This window comes from Molothrus aeneus, chromosome 1 (assembly GCF_037042795.1).
Source record: "Molothrus aeneus isolate 106 chromosome 1, BPBGC_Maene_1.0, whole genome shotgun sequence".
NCBI lineage: Eukaryota > Metazoa > Chordata > Aves > Passeriformes > Icteridae > Molothrus > Molothrus aeneus.
Window position 1 is genome coordinate 17165176 of NC_089646.1, and position 23140 is coordinate 17188315.

Here is a 23140-nt window from a genome sequence, read left to right on the forward strand (position 1 = left end):
TAAGACCAAATTTTCAGTTTCCCCTTGGCTTCAAATACCATAAAAATAATTTTCTAGTTATTATGCAGTAAGTAGTGCAAAGAAAAAAAATGTGTGAATCCATCAGTTTGATTTTAAGTTTCCTTAGGTGGAAACAAATCTAATTCCTACTTACTCTCTATGCCCAGAGTGTAATTTACAGTTTTGTAGTCTATGCTACAAAATAGAAAACAGGACTTTCAGGCTCCTCAAATCTCCCTCTGGAAGCAGCACCTCATGCAACACCCCCTGGACTGCTTCTGGCAGGTGGCAATTCTGCAAAGTGTCTCCTAGGTTGCACGGACAGAGGGAAACACTCCTATGATGGAAGTGGTAGATTAGGGATCAGATTTTCCTTCATTTCCCACAGAAACCAACCCAAAATCTTGTATAGCCTGTGTGAAATGGTCTATCAAGCTACAGACACAGAAGTCACTTTTTAATTTCCTTCTGCATCAGCACCAAGAAGCTTCATGGTAGGCTTCTGCAACTGTTCAGGTAAAAACTTCACAAAGCCACTCTTCTCCCACAGATACAGGAATTGTTTGACACATTCCCTGAAACTAATGGGGCTTTTCCATGAAGGGAAAGCAGCATGCATGAAGCTGAAGAGGTCATTTATTGCTAGCTGCCTCCTCTGAACTAGCTGCAGCGTGGATGATGGGAGGGTGCTCCCCTACCACCCCACACAAGCCACCTCTCCAGTGCTCACCCAGAGGATGAGGCTCCTCCAAGCGTGTCCAGCTGTCTACAATGCTGATACCTGGAGAGCCAACAGACCCCCCTTCAGTCAGCACACACCAGAGCAGCAACTATTTCAGCACAGGAGCAGTGCAGATGGAGAGATGCCAGAGGCAAGTAGAGCCTCCTCTGTGTCCTCTGTGCTCTCTAGCTGGGTGAAGAGGTCCCTTATTGTCAGATCAGACTGAAACACTTGCCCGTTCTTAGCTCTGCATTTTGTTTTTGAAACCTATGATAAGGAAGAGTGTTGCTATTGCCTCACTGAGCACCTGATAAGATGTTCCTTCTTAGGGGGCTTCTAGAAGAGTGGGAAAGTAAGAAAGCTGTTGTGAACTACACAAGAACAGTCTTGCTGGGTTGGAGAACAGAGAAGATGAAAAAAATTTTGTCTTTCCAATTATGACTAGCCTTTTTTTCATTCTCTGAACTGTGGATTAAGCCCACACAGTCCCTAATTAATCAAGTCCACAGAAATTCTGCAAGCCTCTTTAAGCTATTTTCCTACCAGCAATGAAAAGGGCCAAAGGCTGTTTTGTAACTTTCACCCACCTATTTCTCTCCAGCTAAACTTCCCCTTTGCACACTTCTCCTCCTCAGGACTCTGTCCTTTTGCTTTCTAGGTGTAATCACTGCTCCATACAATTTCCAGCTACTATTGGATATTCTTTAAGTACTGGTTGGGCAGGTCAAAATCACAACAAGGAATTGGTTAAAATTTAACAGGTCTTGCCTTGGGGCCAAATGGAACAACTAAAATATTCTGAGAAGGCAGCTATCCCTTTCAGCAGCTTTCTCCATGCTGAAAAAGGGATGGACTCCTCTGAACAGTTACAGCAGCCTAAAGCTGATATGCTGGAACACAGGAGGAGGCCTTCACTTTAGATTTTTCATTGTGTTTGAAATGAGACTGAAATAGGTTTTTACAACTGGCATCCATCACTTTTTCCCCTCTGAGTCAAGGTCTCTTGCATCATGTGCAGTCCAGAACAGCTGCCCTGAAGGACATCACTGATCATGAGCAGTGCAAATGAAAGAAGACCGATGATGCCCTGATGAATACAGAGGACTGAATGAAATCCTGAGTGCCAAGTGCATCTCATGAAATTAAACCTGAGGAAGATTTACCCAAGCAGTTGCAGAGTACTTCACCATCACTGGGGAAATAGAAACAAACAGCAGCAGAGTGTGCTAAGTTGTGGGCTGGGGGAAATTTGCTGGCTAGAAATGCGCACAGCTGGAAAAATCACATAGCCTATTTTAGGCACCAAATGTAGGTTGTGTCTATGAGGAGGCTCTTTATGGTCAGTGCACAAAAGTAGGTGAAGCCCTCCCAAAGGTGATTTAGAACATTTAAATTCAGGAATATTTAGGTTCCTAATTTGGATGCTCTCGGTCTCTCTCCAGAGGTGCTTCTCTTCACTGGTTGTGCAGAGAGTGAGGCTCCTCATTTTGGAACACGATGCACTCCTAAATTAGGGAGGTAATTGCTTAAAAGCTGTGAATTACTCCTCCCTTCCCTTCTCCCCCACTGGCAGCTGAACCTATAATGGCATCAGACTGAGCCATATTCTGATTACAGTAGTAGTGGTGGCAACTGTGACACAACTTCATTCATTTATAGTACAGGGAGCTCTAGACTGGTAGTAATGAAAATAGTGTCTCATCTGGGATGCTGAAATTCTTCACTGAGAATTGCTGATATTAAAATCTTTGCATCTGACTGAAAATTTCAAAACCAAAATCTACAAGTTTCTAAACACATACAGTTACTTTAAGCTTTGTTTACTATCACACCATGCATGCAGAGCATGGGGAAATGATACTATGGATCTGCTGCTCCAGCTAGATCCCTACAAATCTATGGGGCTTGATCCCTACAAATCTATTGGGCCTGAATTCTCAAAGAGCTGGCTGAAGTCATCACAAAGCCTTTCTCACTGATTTTTGAGTGGTCTTGGGAATCTGGAGAGGTCCCAGCTGACTGGAAGCTGGAGAACATCATCCCAGCTTCCAAGAAGGGCAAGAAGAAGGACCCCAGAAACTACAAGCCTGTTAGTTTCACTTCAGTAGCTGGCAAATTCACAGAAAAGATTATTCTGGGAAGTACTGAAACACAACCTGGAGGACAAAGCAGTCATTGTTTGGAGCCAGCACAGGTTCATGAAGCAAAGTCCTGCTTGTCAAACCTGATTTCATTCTATAACCCACTGATCTAGGTAGGAAAGCCAGCAGATTTAAGCATTTTGGACTTCAGCAAAGTTTTTGATACTGTCTCTCAGAGTTTCCTTCTGGAGAAAGCATCCAGCTCACAGCTGGACAACCCTGTTACACAATGGGTGACCAACTGGATCATGGACACAAAGGGTTACAGTGAATGAGGTGACCTCAGACTGGTGACCTGCCACTGCTGGGGTTCCACAAAGACCCATCCTCACCCCTGTGCTCTTCAACACCTGCATTAATGACTTGGACACAGGACTTACCTGGATACTGGGCATGTTTGCTGATGACATTAAACTGGGGAGAGCTACTGACTCCCTCAAGGGCAGAGAGATCTCGATAAATTAGGAGGACTGGGCAATCCCCAACCATACAAGGTTCAAAAGGGCGAGTGCCAGATTATTCACCTGGGATGGGGCAACCCTGGCTGTGTGCAGAGACTGGGCAATGAGAGCCTGGAGAGCAGCCCCATGGAAAGGGACCTGGGGGTCCTGGTCCATGGCAAGGTGAACCTGAGCCAGCAGTGCCCTGGCAGCCAGGAGGGCCAACCCTGTCCTGGGGGGCATCAGGGACAGCATGGCCAGCAGGGCAAGGGAGGGATTGTCCTGCTCTGCTCTGCACTGGAACTGCCTCCCCTTGGATATTACGTGCAGTTTTGGGTGCCACAATATTAAAAAGACATGAAGCTTCTAGACAGTGTCCAAGGAGAGCCTCCAAGGAAGGTGAAGGGTCTGGAGGGGAATCCATATGAGGAGTGGCTGAGGTCACTTGGTCCGCTCAGCCTGGAGGAGAGACTGAAGGGAGACCTCAGAGTGGTCTTCAACAACCTCATCAGGGGAGGCAGAGGAGCAAGTACTGATCTCTTCACTCTCATGATCAGTGACAGGACACAAGGGAAGGCATGAAGCTGAGTTAAGGGAGGCTTAAGTTTAATATATAGAAAAAGTCCTTCACCCAGAAAGTGGCTGAGCACTGTAATAGTTCTCCAGTGAGGTGATCACCAGCACCAAGCCTGACAGAGCTCAAGAAGCTTTTGGACAATGCTCTCAGGCACATGGTGTGGTTTCTGGGGTGTCCTGCAAAGGGCCAGGAATGGGACTTGACGATCCTGATGGATCCCTACCAACTCAGGGTGTTCTATGATTCACCAATTTGCTTGCTCCATGGCCATTGTCTTTCAAGAGCATCCAACCGTGGCAGAGAGAAACCTCAGTCAGGCCAAGGAGTCTTAAAAGTAGGTAGATCATCAGCATGATGTGATAAATGAGACAAATTACATTTGCATAGCTTAAGTGTCTGTTCAGGTCCTGCATGACACTTCCTATCTTAAAAAGGACTGTACTTCTAGGCCTCTGAATTTTCTGTAACAGCTTCTGCTGATTTGAGGGTTAAACCATGATCCCATATCCTTTGGGCAATTAAGGGTTAAAGGGCCCTGTCTTCACATAGTGCAGTTTCTTAACTTCTCTAGAAGATGAGAATATACTTTTTATAAAGCTTGATTGAGGAAGGGACAAAACTGCAATTTTAAGATACTTTTAAAATGTAATGGATTTCAGATGCCGTCCTATGAATTTTCTAGTATATTTGATTTTTGAACGTTTAATTTGCTAAGGGAACTGCTTCTTCCCTGGCATGAAAACACAATTATTAAAGCTCATTTCATTATTTTTAGACTGTTAGCACAATTTGGGTCATTGTTTAACATTCCATCACTATGAAAACAATGAAATACTCTAATGATTAACAGGATTTGTTACTTTAAATAATCATGTTGAACCTCATTTGTACAACTTAGGCTTGTTACTTCCATGTGGTTAATGTATCTCTAGCTGTACATCCAGCTTTGGAAAGTTGCTACTCATCCGTAGACTGTCCTCTTTAACTGTTATGGGAACAATAATTCTGCAACGTGGAGCCCACAGCTGTGTATCACATCTCATCCCATCCTACTGCTATGAAAGGCATCCTCTGAGAGATTTTCTCCTGCACTTTTGTGATGACTTTTAGGGTATTTTGTTCTTCACCCTTGCATAGAATGGAATTTTATGGTAAGTCCAAAGAGGCAGCAGGAGGACTTTGTTACCTAACATGGACAATATCCTGCTGAGCCTTGGCCACAAGTGAGTCCTTTCTGGCTGAGCCCACACAGCTGGAGAGAAATTTAGAAGTTGACAACGAAGCCTCAGCCCCTCCTGAGGATAAACCTTCCTCTTTCCTTTCCTCCTGCACCCACATTCTCCGCTCTAAGCTGCAAGGAGTTCCAAATGGCTGTAAAGCCAAAAACAACCCTCCCAACAAAGACTTCCATACGGCTGCACAAAGAGCAAAGAACACTCTCACAAGGATTACTCCTGTTTCTCATGTGCCCACCTCCCCTAGCCCCTGGCAGGTCCCAGCAGTGCCTGTGATGAACCCCTGTGTGCTGAGGCTTTTGCTCACAGGCAGAAACTCACAGTGAAGCCCAGTTGCCCAGCAAATACTGCAGCTGTTCTGCTGCACACACACACAACATTGTCATAGGACTGTCTTCATGTATGTTATCACCTTCTCGTTAAATAACAGCAGGAGTGGTTTCAGGTGGAAAGATTTTGACTCAAAAGGATTTTCTGTTGCCCCAGAACAGATGACATTCCTGGCAGAAAGTGCTGAAGCCCAATGACGAGCTCTCCTCATTTGATGTGGTCCTTACCACTCACATCAACACTTATATGGACACAAGTGAGAGCAAAGAAATAGCACTGGTTTGTAGAGACTGCTCTAGCCTGGATTTCAGACACAGGAAGTGCAGAGATCATGCCTCTATAGAGAAAAAATTCATCCTCTCCCCATGTTTTTATTCCCAGTGAAGGAGTAACAGAAATGAAGACAGTTGTCAACAAATTCCTGTTCAGCTGTTTTCTTCATCATAAAGTCATACAAGCAGATGTAACAGATAGGAAAAAACAGAAACACATACATGTTCCGATGTGAAGGCAACCAGTCTGGGAATAGCTGCCATTCCTTTTTCTTTAACTTCTGGGAACATCTTGAAACGTGCAATCAACATAGCATACATGTTAGATATGGCACCACCTGGAGTCCACAGTAATATACTGTTACTTCTTCTATTCATTGTAATATCATTTCAGAACAAACAAGTCGTGCTACAGTTTTTCTATATAAATGTCTCTGCCTTGTGGCAGAAACAGATTCTTCTTCCTGATGCTCCTCACAGCTGGGCTGTGTAATAACAGGATCTACTACACACAAAAAAACACTTATGCAAAAAGTACCACTGCAAAAAATGACTGGTGCTTCCTTTCACCCTCATTCTAACTATCATCTCTCCTCCAGTCCCCAGTCTTAGCTTTCCATGTGCCATCAACACATAATCCCCATTCTATTCCATCTCCTAAGCAGGTGCCCACACAAGGGGCATCCTAAGGGATTTCCAAGTGTGACCTAATCTGTGCTCTCCCCTCCTAAATCAGCGTGGTGTTTCATGCCCCAGCTTTGAGCAAACCCACCCACTGAGACCCCACAGCCGCTATCTTCTGGATAAGTGCAGTGGGAAGAGGGAAGAGAAAGGAAAAAGGGTCATTCTAACACATATTTTTCATTTTAATTGTCCTCTTATGGGAACAAGGGGAAAAGACTAAATGTCCCTAACACTAGCTTTAAAATCATTGGCATACATTCACTTAAAATAGCCATTTCAAGTTGGGTATTTAACCCACTTCAAGATGGGTATCAGATCTACAGCTCTGCAGTGGTCTGTTTCTCCTTTTTAAGATTTTTTACAAACCGAGTCTCTGTGTCTACAGTGGAGCAATGTTTGGCTTTACATTAATGCTGCATGAGCACTATGGGAATATAATGCAGTACTTGAGGCAGATGCTGAGAATTTTTAAATTTCTATGCACACAAACACACACACAGACAGACATGTATGCATGAAATCCATCAGGTTTATCCTATATATATGTGTGTATATATATACATACACACACACAGATTGATTGCATATCCATGTTTATGCACATGTATTTATATAAAGAAAAAGTTTTAAATGAACAGGTTGAAATGCCGGTGAGGTAGAGTTCAACTATTGCAACCTTCATCCATCTAAAAATGGAGTGAAGAGCACAAGGTTCAGCTCATCCTATGGCAGCTGTTTGTGGTGGGTGGAACTTGCCCTGCAGACACATCCCCACTCTCCCTGGAATACACAGGAGCTGCTGTAATCAGCCCAGGGTAGACACCCAATGCTTGGACAGCCTAAGTGAGATAAGATAAAATCCATCCTTTGAGATGAAGGAAGCACTGTTGGTTATCTGTGCTGGCAAATTAACATTGTTTTGACTTTTGTAAGATTTGTTTTAATCTCACTAGAGATACATACTGTTCCACAGCCCACACAACTGTGCCCTTCATTTCTAATCAGTATCCTGGCTCTGCTCTTGCAGTGAGGCTGCCCTGCTGTGGGCTTTCCCTGACCTCACTGGCCCTCCTGTGAATCCAAGGGAAAAGGCCACAGAAGAATGGCATTGCTGGCATACAGGTCAGTACAGATTGGCATTTTTCTTTCCCTTTCAACTATCTTGAGAGATATGAATGTATTTCAACACCTTTCTTTGAAATGACAAAATAAGAAATGGAGACATTAAGAGGAAATGCTCAGGTACCTGTCCCTAAGAAATGCAGATGTCATGTAAGAGCTGCTATTGATGATTTAGGTGACTGAACTAAGTTGAAGCAATTTGGCCTATCTCGTCCAAAGTCATTGGCTCAGTGTCAAAAGAATCAAGACTGAAATGTTTAGTTTCTTCAATACCAGGGTTTCTTATTAGTATTTATTACTCAGTCATTTAACCTTAGTTTACTCATAAGCCTGCATTCAGCTTTTAATTTCATAGTTGTGTTCACATCCACTGTTAATTGCAGCTAACAAAACACACCTACAGAATTTGGAGAAAACAGTCAGGCTTTTATGCTTCACATGTATTAATACATTCCAGAGAATGCAGAGAGAAAGAACATTTTCTTTGCAACAGTAAGGTCTTCAACTAAAGACATGAAGTGAGAAGACAGCACAGAAATTATTTTGATTATTGCCCAAAAAAGCAGAACCTGCACACTGAGTATTGCTGCCTTAACAGAGAAAATTATAAAGATGCACTTTGCACAAACCAGAAATTGCAGAGAGAGAGAGAGAGAGAGAGAGAGAGAGAGAGAGAGAGAGAGAGAGAAGGAAGGAAGGAAGGAAGGAAGGAAGGAAGGAAGGAAGGAAGGAAGGAAGGAAGGAAGGAAGGAAGGAAGGAAGGAAGGAAGGAAGGAAGGAAGGAAGGAAGGAAGGAAGGAAGGAAGGAAGGAAGGAAGGAAGGAAGGAAGGAAGGAAGGAAGGAAGGAAGGAAGGAAGGAAGGAAGGAAGGAAGGAAGGAAGGAAGGAAGGAAGGAAGGAAGGAAGGAAGGAAGGAAGGAAGGAAGGAAGGAAGGAAGGAAGGAAGGAAGAAAGGAAGGAAGAAAGGAAGGAAGAAAGGAAGGAAGAAAGGAAGGAAGAAAGGAAGAAAGGAAGAAAGGAAGAAAGGAAGAAAGGAAGAAAGGAAGAAAGAAAGAAAGAAAGAAAGAAAGAAAGAAAGAAAGAAAGAAAGAAAGAAAGAAAGAAAGAAAGAAAGAAAGAAAGAAAGAAAGAAAGAAAGAAAGAAAGAAAGAAAGAAAGAAAGAAAGAAAGAAAGAAAGAAAGAAAGAAAGAAAGAAAGAAAGAAAGAAAGAGAGGGGCAGCCCTGCAAATGCCAGCACAGGTACCTGCCTGCCAGAGAGCCCATCCCCACACAGGTTTCAGCTCGATGAAGTGAGCTCTGGCACACCAGCAGTACCCTGGGCCCATGCCAGGCAGCACCTTCTGCAGCCCCAGCAGCTCCTCCTGAGGCACACACCTTGCCTGACTCACACAACTTCTACCTGAGTTTGCCAGACTGGGACAGACCTGGCACACACACCTGAGCCTTTCCCCCAGCCTGCTGCCATGGGCTGGGCAGCACTGCTACTGCTCTTCTCTCACCCTGCAGGTCCCTGCAAGGTGAGGAACCAAGGGCAGCTGTACCCAGTCAGGTCAGGGTTGGTAACCAACCACCACTCAGTTTCCAAAAACTTTCACTTTGATCCTGGGCTCGTGAGACACTCTTAGATGCCAGGTGTGATGTAGGCCAAGGTTTTCAGGGGGATCTCTAAGCGCCACAGTAAAAACTGCCAGAGCTTTTGCTCTCAGGCTTTTTAACAAAGAACTCATGAAAAAGCAATGTCAGTTCTTCTCATCTATTTCTCTGCATCTGTGGAAAGGGACAGAATAAAACTCCCACACTACTTCCCACATATGCATTCAGATGTGAGAAGCTGAAGATGAGCCTTGCCTGCCCTCCATGGCCTCAGAGAGCCAAATGTCCTAGGCTGATATCAGTGAGGCCTTTCCTCTACTCAAGAGTGCACTCTTTCTCTCTCCATTAGGTCAAATAACTTCCCTTCCAGAAAGGCTCCTTCTGCAACAGCTAACAGTCTGTTCTCTTTTGACAAGCCAAGATATTACACCCAATGTAAATTCTTTCATTATTTTGCAATTTCGTAAGATAGACAAGCCATAATTTTTGAGCAATGAAATTACAGAGTGAGAGGTGAGGTGACAAAGAGTATAAATCAAAAGACTAAGTGGAATGATTAAAAAAATAAAAAAGTCTTAACAATGTTTGTCAATGATTTTTCTACACTAACTTTTTTGCCTTACTGACTTGCCCTGAAGAAACCAGGTTTCTAAGCCTGGTTAGAAACCTGGTTTAAGCACTCAGATTACTAAGCACCCAAGTACCCCACTGAGAAAAACAGGTCAGCTTCACATGGAAAGCTAACAGCATGCTCTAATGCTGGCAGGGTCTTCCTGACTCTACTGAAATTGCTGGGAGGTATGCTACGTCTTTCCCTGTTTGCTCCAATTTCCCCTGCGGTGATGGAGAGCTTTGTTGTGTTTCTTCCCTCTGTTATTAATACAACAGTCTTTCTATTTCATGGAATCCATAAAAAGGGGGGGCAAAGCAAAACTGCAAGGCAAATGTCTCTTCTCATTATGTTTCCCATGTGCCATTACAGCTGCTCATCATGCAGTGCAATTTGCTCAAACAGATCCTCATAATCACATCCCTGAAATTCATAAACATGCAATACTTTATCTCAAAGAGGCCACTGGTGTTTACTAGCAAGTGTCCTCTCAAACATGCATATTTAATTATATTTACTCTTTAGCTGCAGGGGATGTCATATACCACAGTCTGAAAAATAGAGAAAGCTTGAAATGTCATGTACCAGGTGAAAATATCCCATCGCCACAGCCCCCTGGCCAGCCAACCATCTCTCTCATTTTCCTTAGTGTGACATATTCCAAAAGTACAAACACTGGAGCAATTTCATAGGTGAACCTGAAATGTAGTAATGTCCATATTTAATGCTTTAATCTACAATCTTTTTCCAATATTACATTACATTATAGCCACAATATACTCTATCTTATACTGGGTAGAGTTTTGTTTCACAATACTTTCCACAGTCTTCTTTCTGATTTGACATCAAATATCTAGAAGAAGAAATGCAGGGAGCACTCAACAATCCATTTCCACCTACTTCAGTGAATAAAATCTTGCCCACCTCTTCCAGGTTCAAGGCTTTGCCCTTTATCCAAGGGATGCTGGGCAGAGCCCCTTTGCCTTGCACAAACCTGTGTGCATGTCTAGAGGCACGTGTCAGCAGTCCTATTCATAACGGCCAGACAGTGCATGAAGCTAAGCAAGTACACAAAAATGCTTCCTAATCCCAAAGTGAAAAAATCCCCACACTTTAAATTCCACATCTCTTTCTTACAGAAAGCAAGGGCTTTCTGCTCCAGGTATGGATTGTACATAACCCCTCTACCTGAATGCAAGTGCTCACTCACCCTTTCATTTTACATATTTATGCATGCAAAATGCTAATCTGTATATATTTTTTGTGTGCTTTTGGGAGGCAGCACAACCAACATCCTATCACGATGATGAAGTTATATAAATGACAGCCTAAAGGACAACACTGAAAGTCTTTCTATAAATAACTGTTGCAACCATTTAAAAAACAGATTATTTTTTTCCCCAGCAATTTTAACATAAAATTATTCTTTCACTCAGCTACAGGAACTAGTATTTTAGAGCATAATTGTGAAATTACATTAAATATCTATATATTAAATTTAAAAAATCTTCTACTTACATATTAGTATTTGCTGCTGATGTCAGCCAGTCTGCCGCCAATCCAACCATGTCCAACCCAGTTGAAAGTTGATTAAAATATCTAGGGTGCCCTGCATAAGATGGAAAATGTTATCAAAAGGCTGATGACTCTGAATGAAACTATTCAGTGCTGAACAGTATATTTACCTCCATATTTCTATAGGGAAGGAAGTGCTTTCAAGGTATGAAACAAAGCAAATGGCAGTAAATACATTTCTTGAAAAAGGCAGGATAATTTCTCTTCTTTCTCATTCCAAAGTCAGTAATTATACTCAACACAGAATAATGAATTCCAACATTCCCTATTATCCTTTCAATATGCCTTGAAAATTAGCACATTGCTGCCTCACAAAAATAGCTGTTTGCTCCCGTTAGTGTGTCACATGTTGTCACTGGATATGGTTTTGCCTGACTAGGTTTGAAAGGCACACATGAGACACCATCTGAAAGGCTTGCCAGGACATATAACATCAGTGATGAATGGCTAATGATTGTAATAGACAGGGCAAAATGAGAAAATGGAGTATTTTGGTGACTGCTTTGCACATGACTCAATGGCTGATGATTGTACGAAGATGGCAGGGAAGGTGGTGGTTCTTGTCATTTCTTCACTGTCAGAGTGCAATTACAAATAGCCTGGCTACTTGCAACTGTGATTTTAATCCAATGCCATAAAAACAAGCTCTGCTGCCCCAGCAGAATGATGCACAGGACTATATTCAGTGAGCTGATAGTCTCTTTACTTGGTTAATCTAATTGGTTGCTGTTTTTTTTCTAAAATCCTCCTAGAGATTTTCCTTAAAAACGTGCCTAGAGCCATTAAACATAGGAAGCATTAAAATTCAATTTTTACTAGTTACTTCCCACAAGCCCTTGATAAGTGGCATAATTACTGGTACAAATTATGGATAGTCCACAATTACTTAAATGCCATCCAACTCAAAGGACGGAAGCCTCTGCTTGGAAAACACCTGTCCTGATCCTTAGACGATGTACTGTTATTGCCATCAGAGAAAACAAAAGATAGAGCAAGATGATTGAGGAAATGCAGACCCAGCACTGAGAGAAAACTTATCTTCAGTCTCCTGTGGCCTCTTATCAGGCGTGGACACATGGCTGGCAGAGCAGCACCTGGAATTGCTCCCCAGCTCCCACCCTGCAGCACACAAAGGCAGAGCAATCAAGCTGAGCAGGCAGATCAGAGCTGAGGATGTGGGGCAGGGGACACACACAAATTCCGCTTGCCTGTGCTCTTAACCTGAGACCAGCCCTGTGCTATTGCCATCCAGCCCGATCTGTTTTGCACAGAGCTCCCCCTCTCACTGACAGGAACTGCCACCTCTCCCTGGTCTGTGCTGCCAAACACAGCAGCCAAATCCCCTGAGCACCGAGGAATGACACTCAGATCCAGCAGAATGAACTGGATCTTGCTCCCTGCTCTTCATGCTCTTTGAGTGGGGTTGGTGGACCTAAGACACACACACACCCCATCACCACCACTACAACCTCAGCCATCCTGCTCCAGAGTCTCTGCCTGCAGAGAACTGCACCTCCCCTGACAGAAGGATTTTGAAGGAGATTTCCATATTTATAGCTTAGGTTCCATATCACAGCTGGATGACAAATTTCACCTGAAACAACAGTAAATTAGGAACTAAAAGCCTTTAGTGGATATGGACTACAGAAGACTAAAAGAAGGTTACAAAAATTCCTGTTTTGGAAATAAATGCACACCGAAAAGCTGGGGAATGGCAGAATTTGTATCTGCAGCTGCAGCGTCTCAGCGGTTCTGTGTCAGTCCCACACCCAGCCCAAGGCGACAGCCCTGTTGTCACTGCTTGTTTCTTCAAGCAAACCTCCCAGCACACCACCTGCTTTGGGAGCGCCTTGGGAACAGGCCCGGGAGCACGCAGGGCTCGGACAGCCGTGCCCTGGAGCCAGCGAGGCGGAGGGAGCAGCGCTGCAGGGAGAGATGCTCGGACAGAGAGAGCAGAGCTGCTGCTGCTGCTGCTGTTGGGACAGCCCCAGCAGCCACACCTGTGACCCAGCCCGCTCCACTCCGCGCCCTTCCCTTCTGCAGCGCGGCGCTAACACGGGAGGGCAGGGAATGCACTGCCCCAGCCTGAGCCCTGCCCCAGCTGCAGGGCTCTGCCTGTCCATGAGACACCTCCCTCCGCGAGCGAGCTCCCTTCCCCTGGCTAGACAGCCATGGAAAACCGAGGCTTTGCTGAGAATACAGGCTCTGCTGGCCAGGTAAGAAGAGTTTGTGAGAGCTGCTCAAAAATCTCTCCCCGGCTGCCTCTGCCTGAAATACACATCCTTTGCTGAAGCCGGTCCTGAACAAAGAGGTACTAGAAAAGAGATTGTGACAGGGTGAAGAATTGGTTGAGAGGTGAAAATAGGAGATTATTACTTCATGGTTTGTTTAGCAACAGACAATGTATTCACAGATATCCCAGAGTAAATCGGGAGATGATGGCCAAGAACCAGGGCCAAGGCACAGGAACACCCGAGGCCGGGCTTCCCCACTAAGGGCGTTGCCTCTGCCCCACACACCCTCCCAAACACCCTCCCACCTGCACCGGCTTGAGGCACGGGCATGCCCGGCGGGAACGCCCGGCCTCCGCAGCCCCCATAGGGAAGCCAGGAGAAGGGCTGGGCGCGGATAAAGGCACGGATGAAGGCACGGATGAAGGCACGGCTGGCAGCACTGAATCTGGCCGTGCCTGCAGCCTCACTGCGTGCACGGCCAGGGAGCAAGGCTGGGCCAGAACCGGCTCCTCGCACTCCTCCTGGAGTTTCCAAGCCATTTTTAAACGTTCATATTTCAATTCACCTGCTCATTTTCAACTGTCAAGAACACAGTAACTGAATTTCACACCCATCTTTCCCTGCATTCACAGTCACTGCCTTTTACATCCTCTCAGCAAGAATTCTGTCTCTGCTGGGAAAGGGGCACAAAGCGTGGCTTCTCCAGCGTGGCTTCCCCGGGCACCCCAGCGAGCCGTGGCATGCAGGCGACACCTCGGAGCGGCCCACACCTGCCCCTCGGCCGGAGAATCAGCCATCTGCCTCGTCGAACCCCCGGACCTGGGTATCCAGCTGTGAGGCTAATGCAATACAATTTATTTTTCAATCAGCCTCCGGAGCCCTGCAGCCAAACGCCGCCCAGGAGGGGCCGTGTCCGAGGGGCTTCTGCGGCAGGAGTGAAGGCAGACGCTGCCGCCAGAAACCTCACCATGCTGCCCTTCTTCCCTCCTCTGAGGGGAATTCCAGTGTTTTACTCCGAAGCACGTGCCGGAGGGCTCCAGGTGTAAACCCCACGCATTTCGTGAACCCCCTCCCAGGCTGGGGCTGTCACCCCACGGCGCTGAGGAGCAGCAGCCGCCAAGCGAGGTGGCTCTGCACCCCCTGGGCTGAATCCCACCACACCACCACACTGCACAAAACCCCCCAGCAGCCGTTTTCAGACTTCAAAAACATTATTTTCATTAAAACAAATTATAAAATGCCAGGATGGGAAAGCCTCCGTTATTATTTAGAGAGGAAGAGAAATGGCAACATTGTTTTAAAGGATCTTTTTTTGGATGCACAAAATTAAATAGGTCTGTTACGAGAAAACAGGCTGTAACAAAAAACGATTAATGGCAATCAGCCTAGAAACCCTATTTTTTCATTTCCCAGAATCACAGATCGCACATTCTTCATCATTCTGTGCAAAGACGTTTCCTATGCCCTATCCAGACTGATCGACTTTGCTCCTCTGGATATCATTTACCTAACTATTTAATTCAATATTTTACAAACATCCTGACAGCACCCGACCCATGCATCAAAACATGCGGATGGTCATTTCCACCCCTAAACGAGGAGGATTACACAGATCCCTCACAATCTTTACCAGGATTAGTCTGTTCCGTTCTCTTCTCAAAACCTGAGATTTTTTTTGTTTTCCTCTCAACCTCTAGTCACAAATCAGCCTTTTGTCTCTTTCAGTAAACAGCTTCACATTTATTTTAAAGCAATTTCTCAGTAATTTAAATTCCCACTAAGAGCTCTCCGGACCCTCTATTATTTGCCAATGACAGCCGTAATTGCGGCTCCGCTTTCCGCCTGCTCCGCCGCGGTTTAAGGTGGCCCCGGTGCGGAGTCGGGCTCTTCCCCACGCCTGGGCGAGCCCCATGCTGCCTTCCCTGCACGAAGCCCACAGGGGGGCACGACTAACGGGGATCCCAGCCAGGGAGGAGTCACCCATCACTGCTTTCCCCGGTGAAAAACAACAAATGGCTGTTAAAACAAATCGGACTTTGGTTTTATTGCTTGAGCCTAAAGTTGAAACTAAATCCTCGATATTTCTGTGTAAGGTCCTGCTAAATTATCTTTTTATTTTATGTCTTGCAGGCGAAGTGACAGACACGGCAAATGGCCGCTCGGAGTTCGAATTTACAGGCCGTTTGCCGTGATTTCGGCTGCTAAATGGGCTGGTCCCTGCTGCCCCCGGGCATGGACTCCCCCCTGCCCGAGCTCCGCGCCCGCCGCAGCCCGCTCTGCAGGGAGCAAGAGGCAATCGCCGGGACATCACACGTGAAATGATGAAAAGGAACGGCACAAAGTGGAGAAGGTGGTGCAAAGTCTGCTCTGTGGCACACTCGGCAACTCCGACGCACAGACGCATTAATTTTAAATCGGAAAGGGTGTGCGAGGCTGCACTGACAGCTACAGAGATGGAGCTGCTGGAGTGCTTTATCATTTTGGAAAACGATTTCTGTCTCTGCTAGAAATTGCTTGGAGCTGACAAAATACAGTCGCTGCTTCAATCTTTAACGTTTCAAGCTAAATTGAAATGACACCTTTAATCAATGGATGAGACCATACAGGGTAGAAAATGAGCATTGCTATTACCTGTTTTAATTGCATACTTCAGAGTTGTTCTGCAGTTCAATAAAATTTCTTCCAAGGTCTGTGGCTGGTCTGCCAGTTCCCAGTTATATTCCTGGAGCAGCTCGTTTGGGTAATGGAAATCAATAACTTTTGTTGATCTATCAAAACTTTTCACCACATACTGAAGTAAAATGTCCACAACGTCTTGTAGGAAAGACATAGTAGTTATTTCTCCATTGCATGTCGGCAGAAGATCTGGGAATGGAGAAATTTAAAAGTTAACTTTGTTTTATGACCACATGCATAGATTCTAAACAAAACCTTCTCCCATTTATGTTTACAAAATCTTTACAATGTAGTCAATACAAACAGGTTTTATTTTCATTTAATAACCAAACTGGCAAGGTTGTATTTCGAGGAATGTCCTGAGAGATAACAAGATTTAATATCCTATCTAAATTGGCCAATTCTGTCCACAGTATATTTCAGACTAATTTTTAAGACAATGAGAGCAGGGAAACAAGACAAAAGGGAAAACGAATCTCACAGGAAATAAAGATTGAGCAACAAATGCTACAAGCAGCACCCTTAAAACTGTCATTTGCCTTGCAATAAAATACCTTCTTGGTGACTCTCCTCTTCAAGTGACTTGTTGATAATTTAATGCCTTTTTCTGAGACAATGCTGCACGAGGTCTTGGTGTACACAGAGCTTTTGTTTAAGAGCGATGGCTCAGTCAAACCAGACTATAGTGGAAGCCCCTAATTTGGGGTCCCGAGCTGCAGAGCAAACGGGAAGAGTCCTTGGCTAGCAAATGGCAGGGGGGAGCTGGGATCTATTTAGTGGAGGAGACGATACCTCCAAGGTCAGAAAAGATGAAGTGCAAAAATATCTCGAATTAAAGCAAATGAGTAGGAGAGCGCTCTATCTCCCCCCTCCCTTCCAACATTAATTACATCGCGGGGTCTTCAATGAGAAGCTCGATGCTTTCAGCGTTCCTTAGAAAGAAAAAGGTGCGGGCTCCAATAGGCGGGATTTTACTGCTTTGGGTTTCTCTTTTCGTGATTTGTTTTGTTTTGTTTTGTTTGCGCGTTTTTTTCACAGATTTGAGAAATGTCCGGCGGGGCCAGGGCTGAGGGCGCCGAGCTCCGCCGCGCACCGCCGGACCCCCCACGCCTCCGAGCAACGCGGGCGGGCGCGATTTCCCGACCGAGCCGCTGGTTTTTTTCTAGTTAGTTTTAGAGCAGCAGCCTGCCCCGGGAGCGCCGTTACCTGTTGAGTGAAGAAAGGCGTAATTCACGTCCGCTTTTTGACAACCGCAGGGTTTTTTGTCGCAGGTGCAGGTCGGCCTCGGCTCCGCTACCCCCGGGGCTGCTGCCTTGGCTCCGGTTTCCACGGGCTTCTCGGCATCTCCGTAGAGCAGAGCTTGACAGCGACACGGACACACGGCCTCATTACCGGGGCATCGACCCTCGTCCCCCGCCCCCCCCGCCCGGGGCAGGTCCCGCGGCGCTCCGTGGCCGCGCAGCCGCGCCCCCGCCGCGGGCTACCGGGGCCTCCCTACCCTTACCGCAGAGTTTGTTTCCGATCCCTCCCGTGAACTTCTGGGCAACCTGACACCAAGCTCTGGCTGTAAGAGAAAATCGAGCGGCGGGTCCGTGGGGCGGGAGTGGGCTGAGGGCTTCTCGCCCGACCCCCGGCCCCGCTCCCCAGGAACCGCCTGCCCCGCCGAGCCCCGCGGCGCTGGCCCGGGCTGGAGTCGCCGTCGGTCCCCGCTTCGTCCCGCCGATCGAGCGGGGGGCTCCGGCGACCGGGCAGCGCTGTCACGGCGGCTCCGTCGGGCAGGTCCCGCCCGGCCGCTCGGCGCCCTCCTACCTGTGCCGGGGGTCTCGGCGGCGGCGGAGCCCTCCTCGGCTCCGAAGGGCCAGAAGCCGGAGCCGGGGCTTGCCATGGCGGAGGCGAACCGGCGGGGCGGGCGAGGAGCGGCGATGTGCAGCCCGGGCGGCCCGAGCGAGTGTGCGTGAGTGTGAGTGTGCGGGTGTGTAAGTGCGCGCGGCTGCGCCAGGCGACGGCAGGCGGAGGGGCGGGAGCGCCCCGGGCACGCGTGGGTGGGAGCGTCTCCCGTGGGCGCCCCCGGGGTGCGCTCCGCCGAGCTGCTGCTGCTGCTGCTGCGGCCGCGCCCCGCAGGCGCTGCTGCTGCCCGGGACGGCAGAGGTGCCCGCTGAGGCGGCCAGCGGCGACGGCTGTTCTAAGGCGTGTCCGCACCGTGCTGCGTCGGAGGAGCGAGGGGCGGCGGTGGGAGGACGGTGGCACTCGGGGCAGACCCGAGGTATGGGCGCTGCTCGAGCTGGGGCTGCAGCTGCCTTGGGGGGCGAAGGCGAGCCAGGGTGCCGGCGCCGTCTTCACCCCACCGACCGTCCGTGCGGCCGCAGCCCGGCGGGGCGGGCCGAGAGGGCTGAGCCGCCCGGTGCCGCCGAGCGCTGAGTGGAGTGGAATGGTAGCTTTCCAAGTCTTGGCGTACGTGGCCGCGGTGGTGCAGCCTGGTACCTCGAGGGGAAGGTTGGGACTACGGGGAAGCGTCCTCAGTCCTTTAAGATGCAAAGCGAAGGGAAATCCCCCCACTACACCTCCCACTTTTGCACCGGGGCACCTCCGCACTTGCCCGTGCCGCCGGCGGTCCCGGTGTGGGGAAGAGACAGCCCCCGAGCCCCCGCCGTCCCATCGGCCCGGCCACAGCCACCGGCGTGAGCCCCGTCGGGCCGGGCCGCCGCGGAAAGGCGCACTGGAGGGGCCCGCAGGGGGCTGGGCTCCCGCTGTCCCTCCTGCTCCCGGACAGGCAGGGGCGTCCTGGCTCGTTCGGACGTGTTGGAGGAGCCTTGCGGCTGCCCCGGCGTGTCCCTGGAGCCCCGGGGCGTTCCCGGGGGCTTCCTGCGACATTCCGGTTTGGGGACCCTTGTGGCACCGCCATCCTGGCTCCAGCCCCGAGGAAGCAGAGGGCCTGGCGGCCAGACGGGAAGAGCACGAGAACAACTGTCCCTATTCCCTTCACGACGCCTCTGAAGGCAACCAAAGCTCCCTTTTCCACCCAGCCGGGTCTTCGCGGGAGCGCTTCCCGGCCGCGGCTGCCTCTCCCCTGGCACAGGAGGGATTTCGAGCCCTGGCCTTGGAGGGAAGCAGGCGGGACCACAGCAGGTGAGAATGTGCCTCTGCCGGGACAGCTGGGCACGCAGGGCCCCCGCGCTGCTCGCAGCCAGGCCCTGTGCTCAGCCCAGGGCATCTCTCTGCTTTTTGTAGGCATCCACATGGGTATGAGAAGTGCCCACCATGAGACCTCACAGAAATGGCTCAATGCTTTATAACACTGCTGTGGTGGGAAAGCAGAAGAAGAAGACCAGTCTAGGCATTTCTTTACGTGAAATTACAGTCTGTTCCAGTTACCATATCACACTGGCTTGCACGTAGACAATAACTCCAGCTTTCCACGGCCAGAGGCTGCTGCGAGCCCTTCCCTGCCTTGCTCACTCATGCCCCAGTCCACAGTGTTTTGTCGGTTCTGGGTGTAATTCAGACACAATCAACTGTATCTCTGCTTTGTACATTTTTATTTACCGTTTTATTAATACATGACAAAGCAACTTTAGAACAGATTTCAAAAATTTAACAATTTATAGCAAATTTTACATTGCAGTATGTTTTAATCCGGTGCACAGCCTTGTAGCTAGTTACAGATCAGGAAGCCATGGTTATCTGTCTCTGGGGAAAAGGCCAAACCCAGCCCCTGTGGCTGACTGCTGCCGCCAATTGTCACATTCAGGAGAGCTGAGGAACGGAGTAGGATCAGGCCTTTATGCTGGCATCATGAAATTTGCCTTCTCTTGCTTTGCAGCTGGGAACATGCAATTATGAATCCTGAAAGGAAGCGCTGCAATTATCTGTGTGGTTTCTGTGAAATAAGGTCTTTTGAATACGGAATCAGGGGGAAATCTGAACACTGGGACTATTGCTTTTATTTTCATTTAATTTCTAGTGGAACTGATTAAGAATGATCATTACATTTCAGCAGCAATCAACCAGAGAGTGTATTTCTATTCTTTTCTTGGTACCCCAGAGATTAAGATTCCTAAAAATCTAATGCAAATGAGAACAAAGCAAACATGATTTAGAAGTTCATCACTTAGTCACAAAGCTCAGAGGCAGAGGAGAGGGCTGGATATACTTCCCATAAATGAACATCTCCAACATAAAGATTAAACACACAATATTGACCTTTAAAACTGGCAACTAGCTTTACAGTAAAGTCAATAATGAAATAGATTGCCATAGTATGCTATCCAGTTAATCGTATACATTTTCATTAGAGGGACACTTGCCACAAACAGGTCATCCCAAAATTTAAGCAATGTAAACTAAAATAAGCAGAAATTCCCCCATGGTGCTCTTGTAATTTTTTTTTTCCTGTAAAACAATTCATTAGAAACAATAACTAAGGTTTTCTGAAGTTGAATATGGAAATTAGAAAGCTTAACTAGGGAGCTATAAAATAAATTATTTTTTTGATTGGGTGAGACTGATGGAATGGAAAAAAAGAAATATGCACTGAAGAAAGTAAACAAGACTTAAGCTGTTCAATAATTTTAGGATGTAGCAATGGTACATGAAAGAAAGCTGATTTTTTTATTAGGGAAGAATAGGATGTGTGACTGACAGTGTCCCTTTACAATGGTGTTGGGCTGTAAACCACAGTAATTCATATCCACATGAACGCACACATAAACTTGAAACATTGAAGATTAAAAAAAAAAAGGAAACACATGGTATAAAATGATAAAAAAAAATTATGCTAATAAAAGCCAAATGGCAGCAGGAGCAGCAGCAGCAGCTAGAACTGCTGGATAAGGCGCCGGCGCTGTGAGGTCTTCCGCAGCAGTCGTCTGTAGTCATAGGGATTATCTTCGGCTTTGCTCTCTTCAAGGGGTCTTTCTGCAACCCTCGACCTGGGGATTAAGCACAGAAGTGTTTTAGAAATTAAAAGTCAAAACATTTACCTTGGCAAACACTCCTAATCGACTGCTTAACCTCCACCCTTGTGGGGGAAAAATAAAAGAAGAAAGAAAAAAAATCAGCTGACTTTGCTAGGCCTCTTCCTGTGCTGCACAAAACAGGCACCTCGGAACAAACACATTATATGCTAGAAGCAGATGAACACAGAAGAACAACATGTTCTCCTATGAAGGGGGCATAATAAAAGGACATAAAAAGTTGAGAGCATGGGGATGCTTTGCAGTAGCATTTGCCTGATGGTTACTGCACCAGATTTTCAGTTGGCATAAATTTGTTTGCTCTGTATTTGACCTGCCTTTGGAGTTCACTGTAAGCGTCCATCTCATTTCATTTTATTTTCAGATGGCAAGATGCATTTTGGATGCCACCTCTGACAGGCTGGAATAGTGATGTGGCATCAGCTGTTACCATGGAGCAAGATTAAACATAAAAGACAGTTATTTAAAAAGTAAATTACTCTAAAATAATTACAAAAATTTTTAGTGTTCTGCACTAAGGTGCCCCCACTACTGGTCCTATACCAATGTCAAAGGTAAACTGCTAAATAAAAAGTACTCAATGCTTCACTTCTTGAAGTAGATTTAAATGGCTAATTTAGATACTACGTGAAAAAAGACCAGAAATGAAATACATAAGGTGCACAAAACATTCTACATTCTGAATGTTTTAAAAACATTTCCTCTATTATTACAGATGCATTTTCAAATTCAGTGCTCATCCCAGGCTTAGCGTTTCCCTTAAGACTTTGACCTAGATAGTTTTCCAAGCTTTTCTTACATTTGGGAACATGCAAGAAGATAAAATTGCATTAAGATACATAGATGTGTGTTTGCATATGCAGTGTGTGTGAATGCCCTGGCATGAGTGAGAGTATGAATTTCCTTAGCCTGGCAGTGGTTACCCTCTATTGAATTCTATGTGGGAAGAGAGGAGGTTGAGCAAACCCTCCCTTTGGAGTTTTTCTCCTGGCTGCCCACCTTGGCGAGGTGCATGCAGGCTACAGACACCTGTGCTGCCACAGGACAGCAGGAGAAGGAGGCAGTCAAGCTGGAGTCCTACCTGCAGAAAACATGCACGTCCACCCTGTTAAAAACCCAACTGATCAGAAGTAGAGTTTTTAGGTTCTGCTTCAGTTTAATTTTATTTTAGATCAGAGATGTAGAATGTCTTGGGAAAAAACTGGCAGGTAGGCTGAACACCAATCACACTGGAATTTATCCCTCTTGCACAGGGAATATGTCTGATAATCCCATTTTGAGATGGGAAATTTTAGCTATATGTTTTGCAAGACAGTTTTGCAAAATTTCATGTCTAAAAGAATAGATTTATGTGTAATTTGAAAGTGCATTTCTTTTTATTAATATTTTGAATATGTCAACAAGGATAATTATTTTTTCCTATTACTATTTTGTCTGAATTACCGCTCAGTAGCTCGTAAAATGGAAGTCCTGCGCTCAATTGGGTATCTCTTCCTCCTTGTGGTAGTACTGCTGTCCTTGGAGCTGGAGTCAGTAGATGAAATTTCTTGGTAGTAGATATCTAAATCTAGCACTTTGCTCAGACTGTCAATAAATAAGAACACCAAGTTAACAGTTTCACTTTTCAATATTATTTTCAGCATACAAACCCAAGGCAGCCAAATATCATTATTCTGTTTATGTGTTGAGGATCTAAGGAAAAATATATATAGGCACAAAAAATCAGCCTCTGAAGTGTGGCTGCTGTACAACATAGATATTGAGAATTTTGAAATGCTAAATACTTTTATATATTCATAAAGGAGACATAACTGAAATTTTTGGGGTTTGCCATTAGACTCAGTGGAGAGGCATTTTTATGGTATAATTAATCTGGTTTATTTTAGATATCTCTTTGAGCAAGAGATGAATAATTTTCCTAAATATGACTATTTTTTCTCTGAGTGCAAGAAGACA

General features: G+C 46.3%; 2 protein-coding genes across 2 annotated transcripts in view; both read right to left on the reverse strand.

The window, feature by feature from the left end:
* GAD2 (glutamate decarboxylase 2) overlaps window positions 1-18202 on the reverse strand; it is a 40740-nt gene extending 22538 nt beyond the window's left edge. Inside the window, exons 1-7 of the mRNA XM_066552099.1 lie at window positions 18021-18202; window positions 17716-17775; window positions 17418-17570; window positions 16167-16400; window positions 11245-11335; window positions 10312-10424; window positions 5939-6054 (exon numbers count right to left, since the gene is read on the reverse strand). Of these exons, the coding sequence (XP_066408196.1) occupies window positions 5939-6054; window positions 10312-10424; window positions 11245-11335; window positions 16167-16400; window positions 17418-17570; window positions 17716-17775; window positions 18021-18096 (843 nt within the window). The 5' untranslated portion in view covers window positions 18097-18202. The remainder of the gene's footprint in view (window positions 1-5938; window positions 6055-10311; window positions 10425-11244; window positions 11336-16166; window positions 16401-17417; window positions 17571-17715; window positions 17776-18020) is intronic.
* Window positions 18203-19728: 1526 nt separating this feature from the next.
* Window positions 19729-23140, reverse strand: part of MYO3A (myosin IIIA) — a 113397-nt gene continuing 109985 nt past the window's right edge. The window contains exons 35-36 of the mRNA XM_066552110.1: window positions 22628-22768; window positions 19729-21139 (exon numbers count right to left, since the gene is read on the reverse strand). Coding sequence (XP_066408207.1) covers window positions 21025-21139; window positions 22628-22768 — 256 coding nt within the window. The 3' untranslated portion in view covers window positions 19729-21024. The remainder of the gene's footprint in view (window positions 21140-22627; window positions 22769-23140) is intronic.